The sequence below is a fragment of the Aegilops tauschii genome, chromosome 6, assembly GCF_002575655.3.
Source record: "Aegilops tauschii subsp. strangulata cultivar AL8/78 chromosome 6, Aet v6.0, whole genome shotgun sequence".
NCBI lineage: Eukaryota > Viridiplantae > Streptophyta > Magnoliopsida > Poales > Poaceae > Aegilops > Aegilops tauschii.
In genome coordinates this window covers 448371496-448399278 of record NC_053040.3, presented here as the reverse complement: position 1 = coordinate 448399278, position 27783 = coordinate 448371496, and the positions used below count along the sequence as shown (strand labels likewise).

The 27783-nt window shown below is 43.7% G+C and overlaps 1 protein-coding gene across 1 annotated transcript; it reads left to right on the top strand.

Annotated features, from left to right (window-relative positions):
- Window positions 1-4432: 4432 nt before the first annotated feature.
- Window positions 4433-19041, top strand: LOC109748375 (kinesin-like protein KIN-7D, chloroplastic). The gene is made up of 23 exons (XM_020307407.4): window positions 4433-7209; window positions 7307-7404; window positions 8456-8545; window positions 8887-8939; window positions 9277-9342; window positions 9437-9490; window positions 10323-10382; window positions 11308-11386; window positions 12542-12609; window positions 12752-12814; window positions 12951-13055; window positions 13630-13734; window positions 13851-13958; window positions 14079-14225; window positions 14400-14582; window positions 14769-14924; window positions 15085-15306; window positions 15803-15943; window positions 16033-16158; window positions 16245-16295; window positions 16801-16848; window positions 16946-17146; window positions 18143-19041. The coding sequence occupies exons 1-23, from the start codon at window positions 6956-6958 to the stop codon at window positions 18665-18667; spliced, it is 3003 nt and encodes a 1000-aa protein (XP_020162996.1). The 5' UTR covers window positions 4433-6955; the 3' UTR covers window positions 18668-19041.
- Window positions 19042-27783: the final 8742 nt, after the last annotated feature.

The window sequence follows — 27783 nt, the reverse complement described above, 5'->3', positions numbered from 1 at the left end:
GGTTTTGGCCACCGGAAGAGTTTCGGGCGTCACCGGTAATGTACCGGGACCACCGGAGGGTTCCGGGGGTCCACCGGGAGGGGCCACCAATCCCAAAGGCCTGCGTGGGCCAAGTGTGGGAAGGGACCAGCCCCTAGGAGGGCTGGTGCGCCTCCCACAAGAGGCCCAAGGCGCAGGGAAGGGGGGAAGGGGGAAAACCCTAGGCGCAGATGGGCCTAAGGCCCACCCTAGGGCGCGCCCCCCTCTCTCCCCCTCTTGGCCGCCCCCTCCATCCAATCTAGGGCTGGCCGCCACCCCTAAGGGGGGAACCCTAGATGGGGGCGCAACCCCTCCCCTTCCCCTATATATAGTGGGGGTTTTGGGGCTGCCATAGACATGAGTCTCCCTCTCTCTTGGCGCAGCCCTACCCCTCTCCCTCCTCGTCTCTCGCAGTGCTTGGCGAAGCCCTGCTGGAGTGCCACGCTCCTCCATCACCACCATTCCGTTGTGCTGCTGCTGGACGGAGTCTTCCCCAACCTCTCCCTCTCTCCTTGCTGGATTAAGGCACGGGAGACGTCACCGGGCTGCATGTGTGTTGAACGCGGAGGCACCGTTGTTCGGTGCTTAGATCGGATTCGGTCGCGATCTAAATCGCTTCGTGTACGACTCCACCAACCGCATTCTTGCAACGCTTCCGCATCGCGATCTTCAAGGGTATGAAGATGCACTCCCCTCTCTCTTGTTGCTAGTTAATCCATAATTGATCTTGGTGATGCGTAGAAATTTTTGAATTTCTGCTACATTCCCCAACAGTTTTGACACTGATCCAGATGACTCTAAGTCTCAATCTGGATACATATTGAAAGTGGGAGCTATTAGCTAGAGTAGCTCCGTGCAAAGCATTGTAAACATAGAAATTTGCAAAATACTTACGGATCTGAATGTAACAGACCCGTTGACTAAAATTATCTCACAAGCAAAACATGATCACACCTTAGTACTCTTTGGGTGTTAATAACATAGCGATGTGAACTAGATTACTGACTCTAGTAAACCCTTTGGGTGTTGGTCACATATCGATGTGAACTATGGGTGTTAACCACATAAAGATGTGAACTATTGATGTTAAATCACATGGCGATGTGAACTAGATTATTGACTCTAGTGCAAGTGGGAGACTGAAGGAAATATGCCCTAGAGGCAATAATAAAGTTATTATTTATTTCCTTATTTCATGATAAATGTTTATTATTCATGCTAGAATTGTATTAACCGGAAACATAATACATGTGTGAATACATAGACAAACATAGTGTCACTAGTATGCCTCTACTTGACTAGCTCGTTAATCAAAGATGGTTAAGTTTCCTAACCATAGACATGAGTTGTCATTTGATTAACGGGATCACATCATTAGGAGAATGATGTGATTGACTTGACCATTCCGTTAGCTTAGCACTTGATCATTTAGTATGTTGTTATTGCTTTCTTCATGACTTATACATGTTCCTATGACTATGAGATTATGCAACTCCCGTTTACCGGAGGAACACTTTGTGTGCTACCAAACATCACAACGTAACTGGGTGATTATAAAGGTGCTCTACAGGTGTCTCTGAAGGTACTTGTTGGGTTGGCGTATTTCAAGATTAGGATTTGTCACTCCGATTGTCGGAGAGGTATCTCTGGGCCCTCTCGGTAATGCACATCACTATAAGCCTTGCAAGCATTGTGACTAATGAGTTAGTTGCGAGATGATGTATTACGGAACGAGTAAAGAGACTTGCCGGTAATGAGATTGAACTAGGTATTGAGATACCGCCGATCGAATCTCGGGCAAGTAACATACCGATGACAAAGGGAACAACGTATGTTGTTATGCGGTTTGACCGATAAAGATCTTCGTAGAATATGTGGGAGCCAATATGAGAATCCAGGTTCCGCTATTGGTTATTGACCGGAGACGTGTCTCGGTCATGTCTACATAGTTCTCGAACCCGTAGGGTCCGCACACTTAAAGTTTCGATGACAGTTATATTATGAGTTTATATGTTTTGATGTACCGAAAGTTGTTCGGAGTCCCAGATGTGATCACGGACATAACGAGGAGTCTCGAAATGGTCGAGACATGAAGATTGATATATTGGACGACTATATTCGGACACCGAAATGGTTCCGGGGGTAATCGGATATATACCGGAGTACCGGGGGGGTTACCAGAACCCCCCCAGGGGATTAATGGGCCTATATGGGCCTTAGTGGAGAAGTGGAGGGGCGGCCAGGGCAGGCCGCGCGCCCCCTCCCCCTCTAGTCCGAATTGGACAAGGAGGGAGGGGGGCGACGCCCCCCTTTCCTTCTTCTCCTCCTCCTCTCCCCCCTTCTCCTAATCCAACAAGGAAGGGAGGGAGTCATACTCCCGGTGGGAGTAGGACTCCTCCTGGCGCGCCCCTCCTGGCCGGCCGCCTCCCCCCTTGCTCCTTTATATACGGGGGCAGGGGGCACCCTTGGAGACACAACAATTGATTTGTTGATCTTTTAGCCATGTGCGGTGCCCCCTCCACCATAGTCCACCTCGATAATACTGTAGCGGTGCTTAGGCGAAGCCCTGCGTCGGTAGAACATCATCATCGTCACCACGCCGTCGTGCTGACGAAACTCCCTCAACACTCGGCTGGATCGGAGTTCGAGGGACGTCATCGGGCTGAACGTGTGCTGAACTCGGAGGTGCCGTGCGTTCGGTACTTGATCGGTCGGATCGTGAAGACGTACGACTACATCAACCGCGTTGTGCTAACGCTTCCGCTTTCGGTCTACGAGGGTACGTGGACACACTCCCCTCTCGTTGCTATGCATCACCATGATCCTGTGTGTGCGTAGGAAAATTTTGAAATTACTACGTTCCCCAACAAAACCGCCTGGCGCCTGCCATGGCGACGTCACCTGCGTGGCGGGCACGCTACCCGCGCCGTGTGGGCTCCTCGGGAGGCCTCACGGGATGGCCCCTCGTGAGGGGCGACCTCATTAGATCACATGCTGTGGTGGTACTTGGTGAAGTCCTTAGGCGGAGAGCCCTTCGCGGGGCAAAGCCCTAGCGAGGCCACTGGCTTCGCGGTGCATGCTGGGCCGCTTCTCGAGTTGGGCCAGGAGACCCTTCCTGGGCCGCACGCAGATGGCCCGTGGTACCCCGGTTCCCACTAGGCCGACGACGGGCTTCACAATGGAGGACACCATGGCGGAGTTCGAGGTCACCCAAGCGGAGGAGGCGGGGCAGCAGACTGCCATCCTAGAGTCCATCTAGTTGGAAGCTGTGGTGGAGCCAACCGACGCTTCCTGCGCCAGCAGAGGGCGGAGATTAGCGAAATATTCGCCTCTAGTGAGTCCTATGACGAGCCGGAGTTGCTGCAGGCACCCATCTTGCCCAGAGCCCTACACGGAGATCGTGAACATCTCCGACAATGAGTAGTTCAGGTAGATAGGACATTTACGTAGCACGTAGATTTTTATTATGCATGGTTTGTATGGATTTGAGGTACTAATTTTGAGGTACTTGTATGTAGCGGATGAATTTTGAGGTGTGACATGTCAGTGCGCCCGCGACGCGCCCGGACGCATGTGCAGGCGTTTGAGGGCCCAAATTTGACGTTCTAAAAGGATTGTTTTTTTCATCATCTACCATCCTTTCACACGATTGAGCGTGTTTGGGCCTCACAATAGTCAACTACTCCCTTCGTTTCAAAATAGATGACCCAACTTTGTATTAACTTTGTGCTAAAGTTAGTACAAATTTGAGTCATCTATTTTGAAACGGAGGGAGTAGCTTTTAGAAGATCGTTTTACTATTTTTTCTTAGCATCCCACTCCACAAACCACAATGGTTAGCACGAGGTAGAGTCGGCATTAAGATTTCTCAGCACCAAGTTTTAACCAAAATTGGCCGCCGTTACAATTTGCATGTCTTGCATTCCATATGTCCTCAGGGTATATTCTCCTTTGCTAAAAAAAATGCCCGCAGGGTGTCTGACAAGAATATGCCGGTGTTTCAGACGTGTGCAATGCAACATAGGGCCAGATAGTCCAATTAGTACACTCAAAACAGAAGCGTAGGACGTAATGATGTGATTAGAACGTCCAAAGACAATCATAGTACCATCTTCCTGTCCACCTGCAAATCCGATCTACGCAAGTGCACAACACAATCATATCACCCTATCATCCGAGGCTCCGATCCAGGCCATCATTGAGTGCCCATCGAGCCACGAACGCCTAAAATGGCCACTAATAAAAGCAGATCAGCCTCCACCTCCACATATTTTTACCCAAACCACATGCTCTCCGTCCGGAGAAAGTGCCATGCCCACCACCATGCCACGGAGGGCAAGGCAAGCATGTGGTCAGTCAGCCAGCAGCAGCAGTGCCTGCCATTTATGACCACTGGAGAGTTGAGACACACACCGCCTTGTCCCGTAGCCCAGACGACAAAGGTGCCAAGACGCAGCACGCGCATGTGGGTGCGATTCCTGGCCGCTCCCGCACGCACCTGGCCTACGCTTTCCACCGGGCTCTGCCTTATCGATCCGAAGCCAAATCTAGCGCGCGCACTGTCGCGGCGGCACGCGAGGACAGCGCCGGAGCCAGGCCCGGTGGTGTTCGCTACAGCGCATTCAAGTCGCGCAAAACCTCCGGCGGTGTCTCTTCCGGGAATTTATCTGTCCTGCGCGGCCCGCGCCCCGGTCCCGGCTCACGGGGGCGCAGTACGTGCGTGCGCGCGCGATGCCGTTCGTGTGGCTCGGCGCGCTTGGCGCATGGCGCATGACGGCGGACCGCGGTCCCGGCGTCCGTGTCCGTGTCCCCCCGCTTGTCCCGGCGCGTGCGGCTCCGGCTCCGGGGCAGCCCGGACGCGGCTGGACTCGCTCGCGGTTTGGCCGGTTCTCCGGTGCCTACGCCGCCCGGCGCGCTGACGGCTACAGGAGATCAATTGGACATCGGAGGAGCTGGCTATGGCGACTCGCGCGTGCGTGCGTTGTCATGGTCGGGTCGTTCTTTCGGTTTGGTGGGCGGGCGGGCGTTCCGTTGACGAAACGGCAAAGACGCACGCACGCGCGCGCGCGCTGGCATTGCCGTGGCGCTGCGGCAACAGAGGCGACGGACGCATGCCCCCTCTCGTCGTCGGTGTGGGCCGTGCGGTCGCGGAGCCTTCCGGCGACCCCAACGCCGGTAGGTAGACCTCTCAGGGTGGATGTCCTGGTCAGGCGGTGACCATGTATCACACATTAATCCCGAATCCCCTAAGATACTGTGTGAAGAACGCAACACACTAGTACCAGAGTGATGTGATGAACTGGGTACTAGTACTAGAGTACTGTGCTTAATTACGCACAGGTGCTGTGCTGCCAGACCACAACAACCCAACTAACACCATCATCATCTTTAAACAAGACGAACGAGAGAACAACTAGTTAACGAGCGCTCCTTCGGGAGCCTCGCAACGATCAGCGCCATTTGGCGCGCTCTCAGCCATTCGCCACGTGTCGCGCTCTATACGCTCCCTCCAGATTTTGTTTTTTTTCGCACGTGTTTTCGGCTTTTTAAACGGTTTTTTCTGGGTTTTTTCGACATTTTGGTTTTTCCCCGGTCTTCCTTAGCGTTTTGACCAAATTTTTTTTAAAATTTTTTGCGCGAAAAAACGCGTTTACTTTTTTTCTTTCGTGAAAAGTCACTTTTTTTTCGCGAGAGGCACGGTTGTGCTTTAGCGAGAGTCACGGCCGTGCCTTTTCGGAAACGAAAAAACACGTTTTCTGTTTTTTTTTCTTTCGCGAGAGTCACGGTTTACTTCCGCGAGAGGCACAGTTGTGCTTTCGTGAGAGTCACGGTCGTGCCTCTCGGAAAGGGAAAAACAAAACGCGTTTTCTGTTTTTTTTTCTTTCGCGAGAGTCACGGTTTTGCTTCCGCGAGAGGCACGGTTATGCTGCCTCTCGGAAAGGGAAAAAATACGCGTTTTCTTTTTTTTTCGCGAGAGTCACGGTTTTGCTTTTGCCAGAGGCACGGTTGTGCTTTCGCGAAAGTCACGGGCGTGCCTCTTTCGGAAAGGGAAAAAACGCGTTTTCTGATTTTTTTCTTTCCACGAGAGTCACGGTTTTGCTTCCACGAGAGGCACGGTTGTGATTTCGCGAGAGGCACGGGCGTGCCTCTTTCGGAAAGGGAAAAAACTGTGCTCCCGGTTTGGTTTTTTCGTCCGGTTTTTTCGTGAAAAAAAGTTCGTCAAAACCTATCAACATGGGATCTAGTTTTGAAGATCTCGACGCGAGGAATCCAATGGTGAAAACGGTTTGAGATTTGGACGCACGGTTTAAGAGATAAAACGTTTTGAATAAACGAATCTACGAAAAAGGAAAAACTCCCAGGTTGCGACAAGTGGCGCGCTGCATGTGCGCCACTTGTCGTGGCCTGGGAAGATGGCGTGTTCTTTGCAACGAGTACTCCTTAATTAGTGATTTCGGATGAACGACCTAACTACATTATCCAAATTAACTCGACAATTATGGCAAAACGGCCTCACAGAACAGTTAGCCGAGTACTGTACCGTCTCGGCCCAGCATCCAATCAAAACCCCACGAGCCCACATCGCCCCGCTCCCACCAACATGTAGACCCACCGGCGTCGGGACCCCACCAGTCAGCGTCCTGGCTCCACTCCACCCACCAAGAGCCAGTTGGAGTGGCGTACTACTAGTTTCTTTTCCTTCTTTTCTTTCTTCTCTCGCGCACTCTGCCTCGCTTCCGGCGGAAGGAAGCAAAAGGGTGGCCATCCATTCCATCCGAAAGGAAAGCACCTCCCGTCCCACGAGCGAGTGAAGTGACACGAACGGGAAAGGGGAAAGGGGAAAGAAAACCCTAGAGAAAACCCGCGTTAAAGCGGGGGGCCGCGGGATCCGAATGCCGGGTGCTGCCGCCACGTGCTGCCGCTAGATCTCGCGCCAATGGCGACGCGCCCGGCCTCGCGCCAGCGGAGGGCGGCCAAGGGCTCGCAGCAGCAGCAGGTTCAGCAGCAGTCGGGCTCGCCGACGTCGACGGCGACCACGTCGTCGTCGCGGCTCGCGCCGGAGATGATGTCGTCGCTCGAGGGCCCCGCGTCGCCGCGGCTCGTCGCGGGGCTGGACAACGCCGACGCCGACGACGACCAGGCCGCCACCAAGGAGAACGTCACCGTCACCGTCCGCTTCCGCCCGCTCAGGTTCCGCCCGCGCTCTCGTGTCGATTCGGTTCTGGATTTGGGGAATGTGGGTTGATTTTGCGTTTTGGTTCCTCACCTCCGTGTGACGTTTTTGAAGCCCGCGGGAGATTCGGCAGGGGGAGGAGGTCGCGTGGTACGCCGACGGCGACACGGTCGTGCGGAGCGAGCAGAACCCCAACGTTGGCTACGCCTACGGTACGTCTCACTCCCTTCTCCGTTGGTTGGCGCTTGGATTGCTTGGCGGTTGTGGCATTGGCACGCTGTTCTCTCTCTCTTTAGCTGTCATTTGTTTTGTCATATGGGGAATTTGCTGTGTCGTGTCGACATGTTCAGTCCTAGCCTAAGCCAGGGGCTGAACTGACCAGATGGGCTTTGGGGATACTTCTAATTGTAGATGGTTGGAATTATCTCATGCCGCCCTGCCACTACTCAGTTTACTTTCCTAGAAATGTATCCTAATTTTCTATTGTGACCTCAGGTTCTGCATCAGTTTGTCGGTGCATTTCACATATGAACCTCATAAATCAAATCACAGTTCGGTGTTTATTTTGCTTATAAGTATCAGACCAATAGGATAATGTTAGTATTCTCAAAACAGAGCACCGATTCACGAGGGGTACATACTTCAACATGGTGGTTTTGTGTACTGAATTACTGATGCACTGGGGATCGGATAATGTGCACCGTCTAGGCTTGCTGTTCCCGTGCTAATTCACAATCCATATGCTGTTCTATGTAGGTAATTGTGCAAAACAAGTATTCACATGGCAGTCTAACATGCTTTAGCCATCTTAAAGGTTTAGCGCATCGTGGTTGTACTTCATTAGCTCATGCTTAGGTGCCAGGGCGGTTCTTGGCTCTGTAAGAGGTGATTACATGAGAATTGACAGTTGGACGGCACATAACTTCGGAGGACTCAAGTTTACTATAGGTTTTTCCTTTGCAGAGGAATCAATCGTTGAAATTTTCTGGTTATGGCGCTAAAACTATTGGTTCAGATAACGAAATTTCTAGGTAGTTTTGTTTAAATGTTTGTTTACACATTCATTTGTATGAACAAAAAACTCTCCCAAAATCTCCTGCACAGCTAGTTATTCGAGTGAAGTAAGCTGTTCCGTTACATGGAACAATTCCAATTAATATCTGGGAGAAGTAGGCGCATTTCTGAGACTAGCATTTTATCTATTCTCTCCAGTTTCAAATTAAACTGTAGAGACTAATACTGTATTGTACTATTGTTACCCAGATCGGGTTTTTGCACCGACTACTACAACCCGCCAAGTATATGATGTTGCAGCTCAACATGTTGTCAGTGGTGCCATGGAGGGCATATATGGTAAGTGATATTTTCTTCTGTTACCCTCTTCAGCTTTATCTTACAACTTAGTATTATGATAACATCTTGTTCTTCCTTTCTGACTTACTTCTCTGATGAAAGAGGCTGGTTTCTGTTCATGGAATGTCACTTTACTATGAGATCTTCTAGAGGTCATAGTGAATATGGTTGCAGTAATTATTTAATTGTGGCACAAGTTTATTGGTTATACAGTCGCAGTTCCATTTTACTACGAGATATGGTCTGAATGAGATTACAATGCAATGATGATTCTGGATCTCTCTAAGACTTGTAGTTTGTTGGCCCTGCAAAGCAAAATATAATGCATTTTCATTATGCAGGAACAATATTTGCGTATGGCGTTACAAGCAGTGGAAAGACACATACGATGCATGTGAGAATACTTATGTAGCATCAAGCTTTTATTATTCTTTTACCGTAGGTATCAGCTGTGCTATATTCATAACTAATGCTCCATTGAGTGTAATCCATATCCATGTTAAATGCTCCTGATACCATACCCGTGATTATTATTTATTTTGTGTGATAAACTGATTATCCATGGAGGTAGGCAAGTTTCATTCTCTTTTGAAGATTACACTTAGAATATACTCATTGATGAGAAAATGAGTTTTTCATTTTTATGTGACTAAGCTAATATTTACGAATCATCCATTAGCTATACTTTTCAATGCCATCAGTTTCTTGATATACTTCTTCTTTTGAGTCAGGGAGATCAAAGATCCCCAGGAATAATACCTTTGGCTGTCAAAGATGCATTTAGCATTATACAGGAGGTACTTTTTAAATATCATGATGCGATGATACATTCTTGCTAGTGCTGTAGTCATTGCTTCTTAAATTATAACTCAGCTTGGTTTTTCTTTGTAGACCCCAAATCGCGAGTTTCTCCTGCGTGTGTCATACTTGGAAATTTATAACGAGGTTTGCTAATTTTTGCTGCAATCATATTTCTTGTCTTCATAGTATTTATAATCTTTTTCCATGTTTTACTGAGAAAAGCACGTGCTCCCATGTACATATTGGTTTCTTCTTTTTCGTCTAGATGAAAAGGCAAGGCAGTGTCCCAGCTGTTTGTTTGAACTCCCCCCCCCCCTCTCCCCTGGTAACCAGGGTTTGTTCTGAAATAAATCACAAGAATATCAGTGTTTTTTGCAATGATGGGTAATTCATCATGATTCGGGACCACCTGCAAGGACCATAGTGTCAAGTATTTGATGATATCATCGCACATGAAATTCTTTCCTCCAACCTGCAAGACATTGGTGCCAATTAGCACGATTACTAGGCAGGCTACTATAACAAAGTGATAGAAATTGGTTTGATGTAACCTTTGTCGTGCTGATGTTTCTAGAAGGCAGTAAAGCATATTCTTGCCGATATGGTTCTAAAACTGTTGGATAGATCATAAATGTCAATGTATTCAGTATAAACTGGAAAACAGAAAATTTTCTTGTGTACGATGTTTACTGTGTAACTTGGTATGTTGTCTACCGAGAAGAAGTCTTTGCTAAATCTCAAAATGTGCACCGTGTCAATACCGGAGCCCCATGTTAGTCAATACTACAATCTGGCACGAACTTTTTTCCATTTTTCCTGCCTTTCCTTTTCTTGCAATTTTCCCCAGATGTCAGGAGGTCCATATTTTCGTAGGTGTTTCAATACTTTACATCCACAATGAATCATCAGACGACCTGTATATTGATCTTTACTTTACTTGGCTATGCTGTTCTAATGGAGGACTCATCAATTTTAGGTTGTCAATGATCTACTCAATCCTGCAGGACAGAGCTTACGAATTAGAGAGGATCCTCAGGTGTCAATATCTTACTTCCTAATCTTCATTAAGAGCTCTTTCCTCTCTAAGTTAAAGCACTGCTGATGCCTCTGACTAACACAGTAATGATTATTATGGAGGATAATTGTCAGCATTTGTATTCTAGAATCTCCTGCAAGACTAGGTTCATAGGGTATGTTTGTTTGCTATCAGCCTGCCATAGCAATAGCATCCCTTGCCAATGTTTGGCAATTGGTCAGAGAATCAGACATTCTGATGTATGTACTACTACTAATCACAATCCTCACACAAAGTAGCTAGATAATTGATACCCAATTTGAAATTCGGGATACAAGTAGAGGATGGAGCTTGGGGAGGAAGAAAGCAGAAGGGGAGTAGAGAAATGAGCGAGAAGCTCAGCTTGTTCCTTTTCTAGCTGCCGTTATACTCACACACCACCAGTCTTATATACAGTGCCAGTACAGGCCCATCACTGTGAACGGAACAGAAGGGGGGGGGGGGTGCATATCATGGACTGATAGTTTTTTAGTACTCCCTCCGATTCATAATTGACGCTGATTTAGTATTGTACTACATCAGCGACAATTAATATGGATCGGAAGGAGTGGACAATTTCCAGCACCACCAAACATACCCATAATATTCATGCCTGAAGTAATGTTATATCATGCCCTTCAAAGGTTGCAAAAGGCTTGCAGTTTGTATGGTTTGGTCAATAAAAACATTTCATTACAAGTTATGATATGTATGGTACTAGTCATGGATACATTTTCCAGTGTAGTGATGGGTACAATTCCAGATGTCTTTATTTGTGGAGAAGTTCATATTCTTAGAGTAACATGCCTAGAAGTTCAATCCTGACCTTGATAGGCACTTAGGATGAATGCAACTTATTATTCTGTACAATGAACTGATAGTTCCTCGGCCCGCATTAACTTCTCAGGGAACGTTTGTCGAGGGTATCAAAGAAGAAGTGGTATTATCTCCTGCACATGCTCTGTCCCTAATTGCAGCTGGAGAAGGTAACTTCTGTAATGATATAATTGTCTGCGTTTTTTGGTCCACCTGTGGATCTATTGTTGTGTTGCCAACTTGCCATGGTCGAACATTTGGCTCTCTAGTAGTAGTAATGAGGATGACATGTCCATTTATTGAGATCTTATCTCATGGATTATTCTCTGACAAAGTTAGAAGATTGAGACCACCAAAAAAAGGAAAATGTGTATTTCTCAACCTTGAACTCTAGCAGAAGTTCACCTTTTAAGCATAAACTCTAAAACCGTTGTAAACTTGCACTATTGACACTGTTCACTTTTCACCCTCGGGTGGTTTCATGAACGTTTTGGGTGACGTGAATGGCACATGTCTGCCACATCACTGCAATGAGTAAACAAACGACAGTCACAAATAAACTCCACCGTTAGGATAAAATAACTTCCACAAAAAAGAATGCTAAAAGTGGAAGAACAATGGCCAGAAACAGATAAATAAACAGAACTTGTGGCAGCAATGTCAGTGATGTGGCTGAAAAGTTCACACACCTTTTCAGTTTTCTTAAGAAAGGACTAGACAAGTAGCTCGAAGTTCTGAAACTGATCATAATCTCTTAATAATTGTAAGTACTTACTAGAGAAATACCATTTGAGCTGTTGATACTGCTGACGATGACGTATACTTTGGTTACTCCCTACTCGCTGCTGGTTTAAATCATACTGCACCCGTGGGTCGTGCAGTATGACTAGTCAAGTACTGCACACCCTTTGGATAAACCTTTGGCTGTCTTACATGATGGATGATGCAGAGCCTCTCAACTGCACACCCTTTGGATAAGAGTCAGAGGACAATGTAGCGGCTCGCCATTGACTGTATTCTGGATCACTGGCCTTTCCAGCAGCTGACTAACAGAGTTGTAGAAAGACAATTTCGGCATTACAGAAAAGTTAAAAAGCTGGTTTTAGTTCACCAAATGCTTGTCTTTTGTAGTGATATACGTACAAGATATATATTATGTTGAGATTGCATTCCCCTGAGTACACTCGTTTGTGGTAGTATCTCTATTTCTCACTTTATAAAATGTATCCACTTTGACTTTCCAGTGGTGCAGATGTGTTTGTTATATGTGCCCTTAGCCAGCATATTCGGTTTATTTGCTAATCAGTGTGTTCATTTTAATGCAGAGCATAGACATGTTGGATCCACTAACTTCAATCTACTAAGTAGTAGAAGTCATACAATTTTTACACTGGTAATGAGGCGTGATTTTTTTTATATGTTTGTAGTATGCAAGGCTACCATTTACCGATCTGCAACATGTACTTTTATATTAGTGAAAGAGCTTCACTTGATGTCTGGAAATGCTCCTTAGGTTTTTCCTTGTTATATGACAGACAATAGAGAGCAGCTCTTATGGCGACTCTAATGAAGGGGAAGCAGTCACCTTCTCACAGCTGGTGGGTTTGGATCCTGCTGTTTTTCGTATTTCTAAAATTTACCGACTTCTTTGTTTTTTTTCTTTGCATTTAGCATGTCTTGATCCATGCTGCCAGAGTATATATTGATTCTTCAATTGTCTCTCCTTTTTTGTAGAACCTCATCGACCTGGCAGGTTCAGAGAGCTCAAGGGCAGAAACAACTGGAGTACGCCGGAAGGAAGGATCTTACATCAATAAAAGCTTGCTAACTCTTGGAACTGTAAGGCTCATTAACGCTACTAAGTACCTGGTTATACGTCATAAGATTCTGATATCTTTGCATTGCCTTGCCTTGTGCTTTATTCATTCTACTACCAAACATGTTACAATGTTATCTGCTATTCTGCTGTGCTCTTGACTTCATGCTCATGTGGAACATGCAGTTAAATGAGTTTATTATCTGCATCATAACGTGCTAAATCCTGATACATGAAATTCATAATCTGGAAGATCGGAATTCTTCAGATGTATGCATGGCATTGTTTATCACTTGACTACAAATCTATATTTTTCTTCGCTGGCGTTTTCTGTGTGTCGCTTGTCTGTCTTCGATTTAGGCGAACCCATGTTTACTCAGTGATTGACGTCCAAACACTTCACTGTTTTGACTTTCATCAAGGATTTAACTTGCTATTAGCTTTTATCTTTTAACTGTGAACAATCTGGTCAAGGAACATGCTTTAGTTTTGCGCTTTTGTTTGTTATCTCAATTTGTAAGTTTTGGTGTCCGAGTTGTCATGAACTGGGAATTTTTCTTCTTGAACAACAGAACAATCACCCTGTTTCTTTTTCAGGTGATATCAAAACTGACTGATGGAAAAGCTACACATATTCCGTTTCGAGATTCAAAATTAACACGGCTACTTCAGTCATCCTTGAGTGGACAAGGGCGCGTTTCAGTGAGTTGTTTCTTGTCCACTTGGCACACTGGTTATAATTAATGTGATTATGATTTTAATTCGAGATGTAATGTTATTTGGATTTGTGACATACTAACCACATCATTTCGTTGCAGCTAATTTGCACAGTGACCCCGGCATCAAGCAACTCCGAAGAGACCCACAACACACTAAAATTTGCCCACCGTGCAAAGCGCATTGAGGTCCAAGCATCACAAAACAAGGTAAGTCATGATTAGTTGCTTACCTGTAATTCTAAAGCCAGTGTTTTTTTTTCAAGTTATAATTCTGAGGTACTTCTGCATTCTGAAATGTTCTTCTGCATCTGTCTTTATGATCTACAGATAATTGATGAAAAATCTTTGATAAAGAAATACCAGAATGAGATTCGCAGATTAAAGGAAGAGCTAGAACAGCTGAAAATGGGTATAATTACTGGAACTCCGTTAAAAGATGCCGAAGACGATAATATGATCCTTTGGAAGCAGAAGGTGAAAAACTGTTTTATTGTTGCTGAATTTGTCCTTGACTCTATATATGATATCTTATCTTGAGCCGTTCTTGTGTCTTGAAGCATTGTGTAGAATCAGCGTAATTTTGAACTATATAACGCTCTCTTTTGTTGGTGTATCCTCCTAACTATGGTCTGTTCATCATATGAAAAGCTAGAAGATGGTAACGTCAAGTTGCAATCAAGACTTGAACAAGAAGAGGAAGCTAAATCTGCTTTGCTTGCAAGGATACAGCGGCTCACAAAACTTATCCTTGTTTCCACAAAGGCAACTCCGACTTCTAGATTTTCTCCACATCCTGGGCCAAGAAGGAGACACTCTTTTGGGGAAGAGGAGGTCAGGTTATAGATATATATGATGGCAGGCATTTTTTATATATATTAGTTTTCTTTGGTTGCTGGTATGTTATACTTTGGAGAATCAATGGACAGATCCAGTTTCTAGAAACATGGAGTTGGTAGTACTTAATTACAATTATCTTGGTAACTTCATATATCTAAAATTCTCTTGCTAAAACTGCAGCTGGCTTACCTCCCGTACAGAAGGCGAGATATCATGTTGGATAATGAAAGCAATGAATTACTCACTCCTGGCGAAGGATTTGGTGTGACACCTGAAGACTCTTCGAAGGAGGAGAAAAAGAACAGGAAAGGACTTCTTAACTGGTTCAAAATTCGGGTATGCAAATATGGCATTTCAGTGTATGGTTCCTGCATATATTCAATTGTTCTTTTGTGTAAATGCAAGTGGTATCAAAATAAAGAGAACCATCTTTTTTTTAACAAGAAAATAATCCATTCACACGGTACATTTTTTTTCTTCTTATTCTCTTTTCCAGAAACGCGATGGTGGAGCTTCTACTCTAACAAGTTCAGAATGCGATAAGTCCAGTTTGACTAAATCAACTGCTCCTTCAACACCTATTGGGGAGAGTCTGAATTTTCCTGCAGAACCAAGAATATCAACTTCGTTGGTTAATGAGAGTGAATCAGCTGATATGCTGAGCATGGGCCATGGGGATTTTCCTTCTGATGGTCTTACTGGAGAAGAAGCATCTCTGGTAGGAAGCATTATCTTTTAGTAAGACCAAGTTTTATCAGGTGGAAAATATCCAGTTGCACACTGCATGAAATTTGATATGTGCAATGCACAAAAGTATAGTCTCACTTTGAAAGTGTCACATGCAGACATGCGATGAGTACTCAATTAGCATTCAAATTGGGGCAAATTATTTCGTGAAATTCCTTAATACTTACTAAAATCATTTTTATGTAGTATATCATATTTCAGAAAATAATAATCAAGTTCTGTGCATGGATAATAGTTTATATTGCGAGAGCAAAATATTACAGGAAAACATTGTACTACATAGCAGCTACTATCTATGAAGAAGACTAATATAGTTTCTAAATTGAACGGTTATTTGTTAAACACTTAAACTAAGATACAGCTACCTATTTTGGACCACATGGGATTAGTCATTAGTGTTCTCTTATTTATTTTCAGTTCATTGTGGTGCGTCTAACGACGTTCTTTCATGTGTGGTGTGATCACAGGCGAGCACAAAAACAATCGACCATGTTGACTTACTAAGAGAGCAATTAAAGATTCTATCAGGGGAGGTTGCACTTCATACAAGTGTTCTAAAGCGCCTCACCGAGGAAGCTGGAAGAAACCTGAATAGTGAGAAAATTCAGGTAATCTCTTGTCTGATCCTAAGATTTAGTGTATTGTTAGTTGTTACATGCTTTCCATCTCGTGAAGCTCAATCTTTTGGCATTTGAAGATGAAAATGAAGAAGATCAGCGACGAAATTAAGGCAAAGCAGCAGCAGATATCATCTTTGGAAAAACAGATGCCTCATTCCTTGTCAAATAGTCAAGTGAAGGTTGACAAGTTAGATCTTTCACCGGTAACATTCTATCATCATCTTGGTCTTATACTAATACCTTTCTGAACATTCCGTGTACCAATATGATGGTTTTATTTGTTTTGCAGTCTTACGGGGAACTACTTGAGCAACTTAATGAGAAATCTTTCGAACTTGAGGTACTTAAATCGTGTATGGTACTCCGCCCTTTTGTTGTTGTCCCATATACTAGTATTAATTCACACCTGTTGCTGCTCTTTTCTTTTTTGCTCTTCATAGTTTGTCATTTTCAGTTGCTTGAGTAGGCTAATATTGTGGGTAAGTAAGGTGGAGGCATGAAAGAAACGAAGAACATTTGTTGTACCCTTTGGAATATATTATCCCCAATTGTTATAGTATACTAATATTGTGGAGTTGTAGTAAGTTCGATTCCTGAAACAAAAATTAAGAACATGTCAGAACACAAGTTGATGAATATTTTGGTAAAATATGAACTCCATTCGGGTTTGTTAGGTTTGTTAGGCCCAATATATATTCAGTTTTGTGTGGATTAAAATTGCACCTCTAGATACAGTTCTGTGCAGATCAAGTTTTTTTCTAGTTTTGTGAACAGCTTCTTCTATGATATGAGTGTGTCAGACCAAGTCTTGGCCGCTAAGCCTGATTTGTTGTTTCTTATTACAGGTGAAGGTAGCAGATAACAGAGTAATACAAGAGCAGCTACAGGAAAAGGTTAGATGTACTAGAATTTGCTTCCTTTTCTTGTAAGTGCAACAGTATAACTATGACGATCAATTCATACCACTTATTTGAATTTATTGTGTTACAGACAACTGAGTGCATGGAATTACAAGAGGCAGTTGCTTGCCTTAAAGAACATCTTTCCCAAGCTCTTCAAGCTAAGGATTCACTGTCAAATAGCATTATGATGCAGAATAGTTCAGGAGTAAACCATGAAGAACAACACAGTGATCAAGAAAAACCAGTTTCCAGGGATATCTCTGCTGAACAACTGCAAAAGGAACAGCAGGTTTGCTTTGCTGTGCCCTTGCTTGCACTTTATTCATAATTACGCCCAGGAGATATGAACCAGTTCATCAATTAGAAACGGAAACTTCTCCTTTTGACCATCAGGTCCTACTTCTACCATATTTTGGAACTTCATTGTGCTCAGCAAACGCGATTTTTATTTTTATTTTGCCTTTAAATTAATTACATAGGTAACACAGCTGCTATCTCTTAAGACTCATCTATATCATCCGGAGACAACACTAAAGACAATTAGTTGTTGTCTCTTATATCTCTTGAGTCTCGTACCTGAGCCATATCTCTAAAGACCAACTAACTACTATAACTGTTATCTCTTTTATTTCTTGAGTCTTATGGCTGAGTTATCCCATCGCCCAACATTTTTTTAATAAGCTTCGTCAACAGATTGCCACACTTTCTCTTCACATGTGCCAAAAACTGGCAAGATAACTGACATCACACCATTGTACATTTCCTTAGGTTTCTTGTCGTATTAATGGGTTGCTAACACTAAACTCTCCAAGGATTTTATCACATGTGTGCACACTTCATTCCCAATAAGTGAAACCTGTTGTAATGAATTTACTATAAATAATGGTCTGATTCTGAGCTACACAGGCAGATATCAAAAACAAACATTCTTATCAGTGTGAAAATCTGTCTTGACCTCGTGCCCACGGTGAGGTCTGCATTAAACTGATTTGTTCAATGAGGTGTTCATTAAACTGATTTGTGCAACTAGGCAATTGCTCTTTCAAGTTTTGTGATGTACTCCCCGCAATATGCTACTCCCTCCGATCCATATTACTCGTCACACAAACGGATGTATCTAGCAGTGAAATAAGTTTAGATACGTCCGTTTGAGCAACAAGTAATATGGATCGGAGGGGGTAGTATTTTTAATTATCTTCCCTAAGTGTATATTTTAGAAATGCCATCAACATTTATTAAGTCTGCTTATTTGTTCTACTGTTTCCTTTTTTCCCCCTATCTTCAGTCACTTGAGCTTGGTGAGCTAAAGCAGAGGGTACATGAACTCACCGAAGTCAAGGCTCAACTCGAGGCTCGCAATCAGAAGCTATTAGAGGAAAGTACATATGCAAAAGGCTTGGCTTCGGCTGCAGGAGTGGAATTGAAAGCGTTGTCAGAAGAAGTGACCAAACTCATGAACCAAAATGAGAAGCTTGCTTCCGAGTTAACATCGCAGAGAAGTCCAACCCCTCGCAGAGTAAGCAATGGACCAAGAGGTACTGCTAGGCGAGAGAGCATGAGTAGACGAAATGAACCAGCAAGCAGAAGAGATGGCAATGCGAGAGAAGAGAGGGAGAGAGCGTTAGAAATCATCCTTGCAGAGAATGAACAAAAAGAAGCAGAACTCCAAAGGAAAGTCGAGGAATCAAAGCAAAAGGAGGCCTTCTTGGAGAGTGAGCTTGCAAACATGTGGGTTCTAGTGGCAAAATTGAAGAAGTCTCGTGGGGATGATGACCATGAGGATTTGGAGGCCAAATATAATGGCTCCTGAGCCCTAATCGAACACGTGTTTGGCTTGGGTGTGGGCTTTTCTGTATGTATGCAAGATTGGTGGTTTGGATCGGTTTTCTTTGTGAATTAGTGTCGTCCCCTGTATATTCTTGGGCTAATCAAAGTTTGTGAGTAGTGCCTAGTGGAGAGTGGTGTGCTAACAACTGCTGAGAGCTTCCTACCATTGCTGTAATGAGATTTTGCAATTCCTAGAACATGGTCGTGGTAATGAAGAGAAACGTCTCTGGTGCCTGTACCAGATTTGAGATGTCTAACGTAGTAACTTGTTTTTCATCTGCTTGTCCTGCAATTGGATTGGAAGAATATCACTGGAATGTGTATATTATAGAAAAATGCCATGTTGGTTTTGTTGAAGGATAGTTGTATGATCAAAGCATAACCTCCTGTTTTCGGAAATGCCATGTTGGTTTTGTTGTGCTATGTCAGTTCTGAAAAATTCTGGACACCTAAAGGCAATCTGTTGTCCCCATTTTGTTTGATTGTGTAGCTGGAGGGTCATATTCCTGAGACTGTCGTCGTGTCTTTGAAACTCAGTTTTTCGACGTCCACCATTATTGATGACATATATATACCATATCGTTGCATGTTTGTTACTACGTGTCTGAGGAGAGACGTGTAAAGTTGCTCAATTTTTTTTATTTCCCGAACACTGGGAGATTAAGACATGGAGATAAAGTTTGACATTTTGTTATATGCTCCCAGGGATAGTGAGTTATGCGTTCCGTCAGTCTGTCACCACATGGTTCGTGCTTAGATCTTCATACAGACTGCATGCTGCACAAATAGAACACAGGGATGCAATGTCTTGGTTGGTTAGCAATAAAACCGTGAAGGAGCTTAATATATGCATGATGCATATCTCTATGGCTATATAAGCCAGAGCTTCCCGGCGGTTGATTCAGATAGTGCAAGCGAGATGGTTACTATTTGGCTCTAAAAGTACTTCAATTTTTTTATCATTGTTTTTCCAAAAAGGGAAAGTGTTCATTGGGATACTGGAGAAGAACAAAAGCATGCTACGGTTCTGTTCATACATCATTTCAGGACAAATAGATAGAGATCTTCTGTCAAAGCAATGTCGTCGTGGCAGTTCCAAGAGGAAGTTCCAAGGGGAAGAAGGCGGCATAGGAGAAGAGGCAGCAGGAAGGGGCATAGTTGCGTCCACATGACATATGTGATGAAGCAGAGAGCAAAAAAGGATACGGTGGCATTTGGGAGTAAAAGCTCGCTATGGACAAGAAAAGGTCCCGGTGTATTAAAAAGTAATAGTGCTATCTGACAGTGCGTCACAAAGTTGTACACATTTCTCAAAAACAGGTTTCGTAATGTCATCTGTATGAACCAAAGAAGTTGTACCTACGGTTGCATATTCCCAATTCACTCGTCCTCCGTATTTTGGCGAATTATTTTCAAACATCCTCCAAAATTTCTGCAATAATTACACCTTTGGCATTTAGTTCAGCTCATACCAAAAGCCTATATCCAAAAAGGATTTCTCCTGGATTTATTTTTTAGAGGAATTTCTCCTATATGCCATCTCAACAATCAGATTACTAACTGCACAAACACAAATTAACCAAGCACCAAGCACGCACATGCTCGTATAATGTTTAACAACCGTACCCACCTTATTCAAACGGTTTTAGGCCCCGTCTGGATCATCGTTTAGCTCGTAGATACCCCTGTAAAACCGATACACACCTCCAGCCGTCGTTTTCATTCCAGGAGAAAATCATACTACGACCGGTATTATACACCTGTAAATTAAATCTGGATGTATCAACTTACAACGATTCCAAGCAGGGCCTTAGTGTTTTGGATATAAATGCCATTAACAACGCCAACCAAACATGGACACCTACCTCTTCTCTCATACCAGTATCTAGCCTCCTCCCCACGCGAATGATGTCTTGCTTACTGTGAGACGGAGCACCGCCTCGCCTCAAGGGTTCCATGCCCCCCCCCCCCCCCCCCCCCACACACACACGCGCGAATGATGTCTTATTCTTTGGGGCGAGGGGCGGCCTACTTGCATGGTGGTTCCATGCCCCCCCTCCCTCCCCACACGAATTATGTCTTGCTTACTGTGAGACAGAGCATCGCCTCGCCTCAAGGTCGTCTTTCTAGGCCGATCGTTTCCCGTTGGCTCTTCTCACTTTCTTCTCCTTCTAATCCCTCCGTACCGATACATTAATTCCCACCTCGTTTCTTATTTCTTGACATGAATAAAGGAATCAATCAATAAGAGACGTGGGGCGTGTATGTTTTTAATGACTTGAGAGTACCTAGCACATCATACAGTGGTCAATTCTATTGCATGCAATGGTATTAATTAGCAAATAAACATTAAAGTTCTCTGGTTTTCCCTCCGTCTTGGTCGCAGTGCACAACGTAAAATGACTTATGCACCGGTACGGAGGGAGTATTCCGGTTTGAGTAAGGTTTCGGCCCCCCTCCCCCACCACTTTATTTTTCTTTGCGGTCCTTTGCCGGTTTCCTGTTTCTTTTTGGTTTTTATTTGCTGTTTGATTTTTCTGTTTTCCTTCTTTATTCCATCTTTTCTTTTTCATTACATTTTCCTTTACTTTCATTTACAAATCCATTATTTTTAGTCCTTTCGGTTTTAGTGTACGAATTTTTTTATATGCCATCATTAAAAAAAATGAGTGAACAAATTTCTACATTTCATGATTCTTTTCAAAAAATAAAATTAAAACACATCGCCATTTTTAAAATACATGTGAACATTTTCTGAATTCACACTAAATTTCCTCACACACACACGGCCTTTTAGTACATGTTTGAACATTTTAAAGTGTTATGAAGAGTTTTTAAATGGTAGGAATATTTTTTATATGCCATGATTTTTTAATATGTGAACAATTTTAAACGTCATGAATTTTTTTGGAATTGTAGGAGCATTTTTAAGAATTGTGCGGACAAGTTTTGACATTCCACGATCAATTTAAAACACTGTCATCAACATATTTTCATATGTCTGAACATTTTTTAAATATCACAAATCTTTTTTTGAATCCTATGCAAATTTTACTTGAATGAGTGTTTTACATTTTCAGGAACAATTTGTCATATATGTGAAATTCTTTCTGAATTTCACAAACATTTTTTTTTAAATTTGCGCGCACATTTTTTTTTCAGTTTTGAACATTTTTCTAATAATTCTCAGGATCAAATTTAAAGGGCAGAAACAAACCTTGGACATTTTTCTAAACGTTTCACAACAAATCTTGGCCAATTATGAGCCGCTGGCCCACTCAACAGTGGAGCCTCTTTCGAGGGAGTGGATTTCACTTTAGATTTTTCATAGCACTGTCATGTTTTAACACCAGTTTGATGGTCCATATTCCCGTCGGGTCATAGAAACTCAGATTTTCACCTCCACCATTTTTAAAGATGGTACTGTGGGCTCATTCGGAGGAATCATCAAGGAGATACAGGAGAGGAAAAGGCTTTTATTTCATGAATTTCGAGCTACTACTAATTATGAAGCTCATAAGATAGCTAGACTGGGTACTTTGTTGCCTCAGGGTAGACACATTTGGTTGGGCGTACTCCATGATGTTCTTTTAATTCCCGGAAACATTGTGATAGATCAATAAAGTCTGGCTATCTTTGCTAAAAAAAACCTCCACCATTTTTTTTTGATGCCACCTCCAACATTATTAATGACATAAAAATCCCATGTAGTTGCTTGTGCGTTACTATGTGTCCGAGGACACACATGTCAAGATGCTCAAATTTGTTGAAAATTGTTTTTATTTCTCGAACACTGAGAGATTAAGACATGGAGATAAAGTTTGACATTTTGTACTAATACGCTCCCAGCAGTGGTGGGTTTTGTGTTCTCCTAATTTAGGACCACATGGTTCTTGCTTAGAAGCCAATCATTTCCTTGCAAGCAGCACATACAGAATGCATGCATGCACAAATAGATCACAGGGATGCAATGTCTTGGTTGGTTAGCAACAAAAACGTGAAAGAGCTTAGTATATGCATGATGAATGACACATATATCTTTCTATGGCTATATAAACTAGAGCGTCCCGGCGGTTGATTCAGATTGTACAGGGGAGATGGTTACTATTTGGCTCGAAAAAGGCTTCAATTTTTTATCATTGTTTTCCAAAGAGAAATTGTTCACTGGGATACTGGAGAAGACTAAAAGCATGTTGTGGTTCTGTTCATATATAATTCCAGGGCACATTGATAGTGATCTTCCATCAAATCAATGTCGTCGCCCGCCACAACACTGCACACCGACTATTTCGTAATAAGTTAGTGAGACGTAATAAGTAAGTGAGACATGCCCAGGATGGCCATTTGTCCTTCACAGGATTCCCTGTTCTGACGATGTATGACACAGATGGCTCGTGCCTTACACCGACGGCAGTTCTCGGTGCTACGGATGCAATGGATAGGTTCCGAGTTAGTGATATGGAGACAACAAGAGGACCAACAGACTACAATAGCCAATGTCTTAGATTGGCTCCGTAATGACCCACAAGTGTAGGGGATCTATCATAGTCCTTTCGATAAGTAAGAGTGTCGAACCCAACGAGGAGCAGAAGGAAATGACAAGCGGTTTTCAGTAAGATATTCTCTGCAAGCACTGAAATTATCGGTAACAGATAGTTTTGTGATAAGGTAATTCGTAACGGGTAACAAGTAATAAAAGTAAATAAGGTGTAGCAAGGTGGCCCAATCCTTTTTGTAGCAAAGGACAAGCCTAGACAAATTTTTATATAGAGGAAAACGCTCCCGAGGACACATGGGAATTATCGTCAAGCTAGTTTTCATCACGCTCATATGATACGCGTTCGGTACTTTGATAATTTGATATGTGGGTGGACCGGTGCTTGGGCGCTGTCCTTACTTGGACAAGCATCCCACTTATGATTAACTTATGTGCAAGCATCCGCAACTACAAAAGAAGTATTAAGGTAAACCTAACCATAGTATGAAATATATGGATCCAAATCAGTCCCTTACGAAGCAACACATAAACTGGGGTTTAAGTTTTTGTCACTCTAGCAACCCATCATCTACTTATTACTTCCCAATGCCTTCCCCTAGGCCCAAACAATGGTGAAGTATCATGTAGTCGATGTTCACATGACACTACTAGAGGAAAGACAACATACATCTCATCAAAATATCGAACGAATACCAAATTCACATGACTACTAATAGCAAGACTTCTCCTATGTCCTCAGGAACAAACGTAACTACTCACAAATCGTATTCATGTTCATAATCAGAAGGGTATTAATATGCATTAAGGAACTGAACATATAATCTTCCACCGAATAAACCAACTAGCATCAACTACAAGGAGTAATCAACACTACTAGCAACCCACAGGTACCAATCTGAGGCTTTGGGACAAAGATTTGATACAAGAGATGAACTAGGGTTTGAGAGGAGATGGTGTTGGTGAAGATATTGATGGAGATTGACCCCCTCCCGATGAGAGGATCGATGGTGATGACGATGGTGATGATTTCCCCCTCCCGGAGGGAAGTTTCCCTGGCAGAACAGCTCCGCCGGAGCCCTAGATTGGTTCCGCCTAGTGGCGGTTGAGTTTCGTCCCGTAAGCTTGCTTCTGATTTTTTTCAGGGTAAAAGACTTCATATAGCAGAAGATGGACACCGGAGGCCTGCCAGGGGGCCCACGAGGCAGGGGGGTAGGGCGCGCCCCCACCCTCGTGGATGGTGGGTGGCCCCCCTCTGGTACTTTCTTCGCTCAGTATTTTTTATAAATTTCAAAACTGACTTTCGTGGAGTTTCAGGACTTTTGAAGTTGTGCAGAATAGGTCTCTAATATTTGCTCCTTTTCTAGCCCAGAATTCCAGCTGCCGGCATTCTCCCTCTTCGTGTAAACCTTGTAAATAAGAGAGAAAAGGCATAAGTACTGTGACATAATGTGTAATAATAGCCCATAATGCAATAAATATCAATATTAAAGCATGATGCAAAATGGACATATCACTCCGCACTCAGACAATCGAGCTAATAGAACCTAGGAAGGAAACTCAAGGAAGATCGGGTTATACATACTATGGGAGAAGTGTGGCAAATTGCATGCATGGCAATTTTAGTAGTTAATATTAGGTCCAAGGCGACAACAAGATCGTACCAAGAATTTTTGCTTTGTCTGATTAGGCAGGAACCAAAGCAAACATTATACAAGAAAGAAATGTTAGGAACAAAATAAAAGGGAAAGAACTACTCTACACTTTCATTTGTTCAATGTTTGATGGTTTATTATATTAGTTATGCTCGAAAGCACGATATACCACTGGAAAGGGAGTCTTGTGGTGCATTGGGGCTAGGCACTGCTTGGTGCCCGGTTGTAAATTGGTGGTATGGTTGCTAGGGTTATTGGGTCCACCTGTAGGTATGTGTGTGCCTCTTTGCATCACACGTGTCGGCTTTGGTAGGATGTGCGTTGTAGGGTCCATGATGAGTTGCTTTCGTGATTACTGTATATGTAAAAATGGGTGGTGATCATCTCTGACGACTTAACGTTGTAGGTGCCAAGGAGGAATTTCGTACTGCATTCTCGCCGAAGGAAGGGCCCGTTGCGATCTTTCTCTCTTCCACGCGGTCAACATCGCACAAACACGCAGCCACCGCCGCCTCCTCCAAAAAAGTTAGGGCTCCTTTGTCTCCCTCCGGCACCGCCGTCGATCCACCTCGTCTCCGGTGGCCCTAGGGCCATGGGGGCATGACGAATCATGGACCTTGCCGGTAGGAGGGCTTTGTTTTTGAATATGTATATCCTAGCTTATTAAGTTTTGTTGCAGCCTGAATGATGCTAGTACACAAACTTACTGACAGCAGCATATCATGTATTGGTTTGATCTCCTTATCACCTTGAACCTAACAAACCCAACTTAATTTGCCATGCAAGTGGCTATATCTAGATTTAGTTAATTCTCATCTAAATGAGTGCATAAGGGCATCTCCAAGGCGGACCCGCATACCTCCCGCAACTGCCCGGACCGCGTAAGCCATCTAACGCGGTCCTGTATCGGTCTGAGGAGCAGTCCGGACACGATTTCTTCCACAAACCGGAGACAAACGTGGGGGAGGTTTGCGGTGGTCCAGATCGATCCACGCCCGTTTCTGACCGCACTGGCCCACGAAAAACGCTCCTCCCTCGTTCGTGCGCGTTCCTGCTCGGCGCCAGCTGCCCGCATTCATGCCGGTGTAGAGTGTGCCGCTCGACATTGAAGACGGCCCAGGGCGGATGGGAGCTCTCACTTCCTCCGCCATTGAAGCGATGCGCCCACTGATGGCGCCGCCCGTGACGCGTCTCCGGTGTCCGTGCCTCTTCAATGCCGGAGACGCGAGGTAGGACTACATGAAGAACCCCCCGGAGAAGTACTCGCTTCTCCTAGCGCCTCATCGGTCGTGACCTCTGTTTTCATCTCATTTTGAAGATCCGACAACATTATCTCGTGTGCAGGCTTGAACCGGCCCGCCATCGCCGGGTGGGCCTGTGGTTTCCCCTGTCATGTGGGGCGAGCTGCAGGGACGACCTACTTGCATGGTGTTCCATGCCGCTTACTGAGAGACATAGCACTCTCTAGTGTTTCCACTAGCGCATCGTTCGAGGCTATCCTTTTTCCAGTTGTCTCTTATCGCTTTCTTCTCCTTCTATTCTGGTTTCAGGAACCTCTGTTCCGGCCTGAGGAAGGTTTTGGGTCCTTTTCTTTTTCTTCCATGTGGTTCTTTGCCGGTTTTCTGTTTTTTTGTTCTCCATTTTTCATTTCTTCCTCTTGTGTGGTTCTTTGCCGGTTTTCTATTTTTTATTTCCTGTTCTTCTTCTCTTTTCCCTTTTCCTTTCTTTATTTTTTTCCATTTTTTCATTATCAGATTCTTGAAATTTCTAGTTCGTCCGGTTTTAGTGTACATAACTTTCTTTGTATGCCATGACTATTTATAGAAATATGAGCGAATATTTTTTTACATTTCATGAACATTTTAAAATACAGGTCAACATTTTTTTCAAATACACGTTGGACATAGTTTGAATTCATGCTAAAAATCTCTCACACATACGTTGAAACATGTGTTAAACATTTTCTTTAATATGTATTTGAACATTTTTATATTCTTGCCCTGGCGAAGGGCATTTTTTTCAGTTAACCCAAGGGCCCGGAACTCCATTTAGAAGACATTGGTTTTCTGTGAGTTTAGAAGGGATTTTATCTAGAAGATCCAGGAAGGTGGGAATCCCCTAATAGAGAGAAAAAACATGAGTGAGTCCTAAGTTGACTGAGTCAAATGCCTTGCGAAAATCAAGTTTGAAGACCATGGTAGACGGTTTTCTAGTGCGGCACGATCTTAGTATGTCAACATCATAGTTAAAATTTTCCGCTATGTGCGTTCAAGGATTTTAGCCATTTGGTTAGTCGCTTTGCCAAGGCCTTGAGAGGGCTAGAGCTAGATTGGTCGGAAGGCGTACAGAGTTCTCGCAGTATCTTCTTTTCATAGAAGGTTCATGTGAGATTCTTAAAATGTTCAACATCGGTGTTTAGCAGATTGAAGTCGTGAAAGAAGGGCACGATGACATGCTTAACCAAGTGCCATTACATTTTGTAGAAGCTTGGTCTGAGACGACCGGTCGTGCCTGAGCTTGCATCGGGACTCGTTTAGAGGAAAGCATCATAAATTCCTGCTCAGTGAAAGGTGCATCGAGAGGGAGAAGCTATGGGATAGAATCAGGGTAAAGGTCCTCAGGAGACAATCATTAAGATGAGATTGTGAGAGAAACCTTGTTTTAGGGAGTGAAAGAAACCTCCTAAGATGAGATGGAGGCGTTTTGATTTTGAGAGGAGAATCGATCCCTTGTTCGTCGATAATGGCAGTCTTGTTTTTTCTAGAAACGCTAGGAAGCATAGACGTGAAAATATTTTACCCTTTCATCATCAGGGATGGGATACCATGTTCCTTAATAATGGCAATCTTATTTTTGTGGAAATGCTAGGAAGCCGAGTCGTGAAAGCATTTTATGCTTTCATCATCAGAGATGTCTGCTTTAATTTTTCCTCTTTGCTTAAGCACATGA

Coding starts and splice junctions, on each gene's coding strand:
- LOC109748375 (XM_020307407.4), top strand. CDS start 6,956: ATGGCGACGCGCCCGGCCTCGCGCCAGCGGAGGGCGGCCAAGGGCTCG. Junction 7,405..8,455: donor CAACGTTGGCTACGCCTACG/GTACGTCTCACT, acceptor ATTGTTACCCAG/ATCGGGTTTTTGCACCGACT. Junction 13,959..14,078: donor TCCAAGCATCACAAAACAAG/GTAAGTCATGAT, acceptor TATGATCTACAG/ATAATTGATGAAAAATCTTT.